Source organism: Setaria viridis, chromosome 2 (genome assembly GCF_005286985.2).
Source record: "Setaria viridis chromosome 2, Setaria_viridis_v4.0, whole genome shotgun sequence".
NCBI classification, from domain to species: domain Eukaryota; kingdom Viridiplantae; phylum Streptophyta; class Magnoliopsida; order Poales; family Poaceae; genus Setaria; species Setaria viridis.
In genome coordinates, this window is record NC_048264.2 from 42,942,165 (window position 1) to 42,946,104 (window position 3,940).

General features: G+C 56.5%; 1 protein-coding gene across 1 annotated transcript; it reads right to left on the reverse strand.

The window, feature by feature from the left end:
- Positions 1 to 795: 795 nt before the first annotated feature.
- Positions 796 to 2,849, reverse strand: LOC117843205 (putative polyol transporter 1). The gene is made up of 2 exons (XM_034723767.2): positions 2,496 to 2,849; positions 796 to 2,413 (listed from the first exon to the last, which is right to left on the reverse strand). Exons 1-2 carry the CDS (start codon positions 2,590 to 2,592, stop codon positions 984 to 986), a joined length of 1,527 nt encoding a protein of 508 aa, XP_034579658.1. The 5' UTR covers positions 2,593 to 2,849; the 3' UTR covers positions 796 to 983.
- Positions 2,850 to 3,940: the final 1,091 nt, after the last annotated feature.

The window sequence follows — 3,940 nt, forward strand, 5'->3', positions numbered from 1 at the left end:
AAAAATTTAGTTAACCACACGAGCAAAAAAACATATTATAGAACATTGCAAAAGAATTATAGACCACAATTACATTCTATCTTCGTAACAATAATCTATCACTGCTGATGGAAGAAAGAGGGATGCAAATTGGGAAGGGAGGGGGAGGGCCCCCGCCGATGCAGCATGACGGTCGTTTTGAGGCACCTTCGGTTGAGGCATGGTTTCCACGAATTTTGTCGGTGGACATTGGACTTGAAGATCATGGATTCATGGCTTCTACTTTGGTAAACGTTCTCTATTTGTAATTATCATCAGTATCTTCAAACCGCGAGATTGATCTCGAGGCGTGTAAACTAGTATAGGACTAATACGATAAACTAACAAAGTCGCAAAGATTGAATCATAGCTATTTGTATAAGTTATGATATTCTAAAAATGAAAAGTTACGGAATTAAAACTTTTCAAAAAAGAAAAGATGCGTGTGTTGGGGGGGGGGGGGGGGGGGGGGGGGGGGGAAGCTGTCATAAATCGTTGGCTGGGTTCGCTACTGGCGTAGCATGGGTCTAACAAAGCAATCAAGCTTTTCTACGGCCCTTGCACATGTGTAATATTTATACACACGTGAGACTAAGATCAGTGGAACATGTTTGCCCTGGCTCTCAAACTCTCTACAGTCTACACACAAATATCTCATAGCACAGCGCTTTCTGAGATAAGTCGTATGGTTGGAAGGAACGAACTGAAATAAGAGAGTAAAGTTTTTTTTGATAAAGAATAAGAGAGTAAACTTTGCATGATTCCAAACAAGAATCGTAGGCAGAATAAGCGCTTCGAATATTTACGGTTTCAATATTGGGGCCTGATTTTATCTTGGGCCCAGGCCCCCGAATTACTACAGGTCTTGCAGACCAATACCATCGTCCATCGCACATTCGCACACTCATGTGCGGACAAAAGGCAAACCAAAGCGCAGAAGATTCTTCATGTAGTCAAGCCAAGCCTCATCCCAGGAGTCTCGAGCTGCTGCTGTCCGTCCCACGCCGGGTGGCGTCTTCTGCTTCAGTGCCCGCAGCTGATGTCGTGCCGAACAGCTCGGCCATCTCCTCCAGCGTCCGGCCGCGCGTCTCCGGGAGGCAGGTGAAGAAGAACACCCAAGAGAGAGCGACGATGCCGGCGTAGAGGAAGAAGCTGCCGCCGATGGTGATGGCGCTGGACAGCGACAGGAAGGTCATGGAGACGACGCCGCTTGTCACGCGGTTGCAGGCCACGCCGACCGCGTAGCCCAGCGCGCGCACCCGCAGCGGGAAGATCTCCGAGGTGTACACCGCCGTCATGGGCCCGAGCCCGATCGAGAAGAACGACACGAAGGCCAGCGTGGACGTGACGCACAGGCCCACGGCCCAGGGGACCTTGGCGCCGTCCGGATGCCGGCCCACGATGGTGAGCCCCGCGGCGAGGCCGACGAGCGAGACGACCATGCCGCCGGAGCTGGCCAGCATCAGCGGCCGCCTGCCGACGCGGTCGAGCAGGATCGCGGCCAGCAAGACGATGACGGTCTTGGTGACGCCGACGGCGCAGGTGGTAGCGAGGAGCTGGCCGTCGTCGGTGATGCCAGCGCTCTGGAACACGCGCGGGCTGTAGAGCACGACGGAGTCAACGCCCGACGCCTGCTGGAAGAACTGGAGGCCAAGCGTCGCGAGCAGGATGCGCCGCACGGTCGGGGTCGGGGACAGGATCAGCTCCTTCCAGACCTGCTTCTCCTCGCCGCTTCTCCTCCTGGGCACGGGGACCACGTCGCCGTCGACGTCGTCGGGGATGCCGGCGGCGGCCTTGATGTCAGCCAGGCGCTCCGCGGCCTCCTCCGGCGTCTCGGCGATCCTGTCAAGCACGACCCTGGCGTCCGCGAGGCGGCCCTTCATGACGAGCCACCGGGGCGACTCGGGCATGCCGAACACCATGAGCGCGAGCAGGACGGACGGCGCCGCGCCGATGCCGAGCATCACGCGCCAGCCGAGGTGGAGCGGCAGGCGGGCGAAGGCGTAGTTGGAGACGTACCCGAGGAGGATGCCGATGTTGATGAACACCTCCGAGAAGGAGGTCAGGAAGCCACGGGCCGACGCCGGGGACACCTCGGCGGTGTACACCGGCGCGATCATCAGCCCATAGCCCACGCCCACGCCAGCCACGAAGCGGCCGAACATCAGCGTGGCGTAGTCGCCGGCGAGGCCCATGAGCAAGGCGCCGGAGAAGAAGAACGCGGCCGCGACGACGACGGTGAAGCGGCGGCCGATCCAGTCGGAGGTCCGCCCGGCCGCGAAGGAGCCGATGAGCGAGTAGAAGTTGAGGATGCCCATGAGGATCTCCAGCTGAACGTCGGTGATCTTGAGGTCCTTCTTGATGTACAGCGCCGCCCCGCTCATCACCCCGATGTCTTCGAATTCCAACAGTGCACACAGATGTTTGTGACCCGTGTAGATAGAAGAGCGACGATTTACGTGAGGTGAATCGTGTACCGTATCCGAGGATGATGGAGGCCATGGACGCGAGGATGGAGCAGATGAAGGCATACATGACGTTGCTCTTCTTCTTGGGCTCGACGGCCGAAGCCATGGTTGACACCTCCTTGCTTTCTGCTTTGAGTATTTTTGCCGTCTATCAGAAAACAGTACTGACGATCTAGTGATTTAGTACAAGATTTCTAAATTTCAGAGGACAGTCTGATCGATGAATCCTCAGTCGACTGAAATAATGGCGGCTGATCAACGCATCGGTCGCGTGCTCATATCAGAAGATCAGGAAGGGGAGACATTTTTATTTTTTGCGTAGCTTGTGCGTGCAAACAAGTTCCGAAATCGCAAAGTTCTGATTGACTAATCACTAATGGATTGAACCAAATTTTGGGGGCATTTTTAAAATCCCCATGATCAAGGAATCTAAGCAACGTGATAATTTAATTAAGGATCTGTGTACGAATTGTTTCGTACGGGCTTTAACTACTAAGACTTCTTGTTCACGTAAAAAACATCGTAGGACTTCGCTGTGTCGTCACTCGTCAGTCGTCACCCTTGTTCTTATGTGAGCGAGAACGACTCCGATAACAACGTTCGTGAGAATTGGAAAACAGACTCACGGACACGACACCACTACTCATGGTGTGTTCGGTTGTGCTGTGGCTTTTGAAAAAGCTGCTGTGAACTGTGAGCTGTGAAAAATCAACTGTGAGAAAGCAGCTGAGGGAAAAGCAGAAGGCCGTTTGGTTAGAGCAGAAGTGGCTTTTGAATAAACTGTCGAGTGGACCCTACACGTCATCCACAGTCCACCCCACTCAACTCTCTGCCTCTCTCACTGATGAGCGGGTCCAACCCCTTCTTCTTTCTCCCGCTGGCCAGATCCAGGGGCCCTCCAAAGGGGCGGGAGAGATGGTCAGACAAGAAGCCGGGGTTGACTGGTGGCGCCCTCGCTGGCGGTGAGCCTCCCCCGCAGCAACGAGTACCCAAATCGACTCATCCTGGCATGGCGCATCGAAGGGCAGTGTCATTGACGCGGGACGACGATCGAAGGCGGCTAGCGGCTGCGGCGACGGCGTGACGAACGGACACGGTGGCAGCGCGGTAGCTCCAATGGTGCCAGCAACTCAAACCCGAACAAGAACCTGCTCAGAAGCATCTACACAGGCTCAAGCATCTCCTCCTCATGCTCTCATCCCACGCTCGAGCATGCTCGCCCCTACAGCCCGGTCTGCGTCGCCCAAAGCCCGCCCACGGCGCCTGCCCAGGCGAGCCCCGCCTCGGTGACGAAGTGGGACGCCACCGTGCCCCTCGACGTGAAGGCGGAGAGCGACGAGGCGAGGGATGCCACGACGGCAGCGAGGAGGAGGAGGCGCGCGACGAGGTGTGGCGGGCGGCGGGGGGCGGCGTGCGGCGGGGTGTGGGCGGCCTGGGGAGGCGGGTGAAGGCGG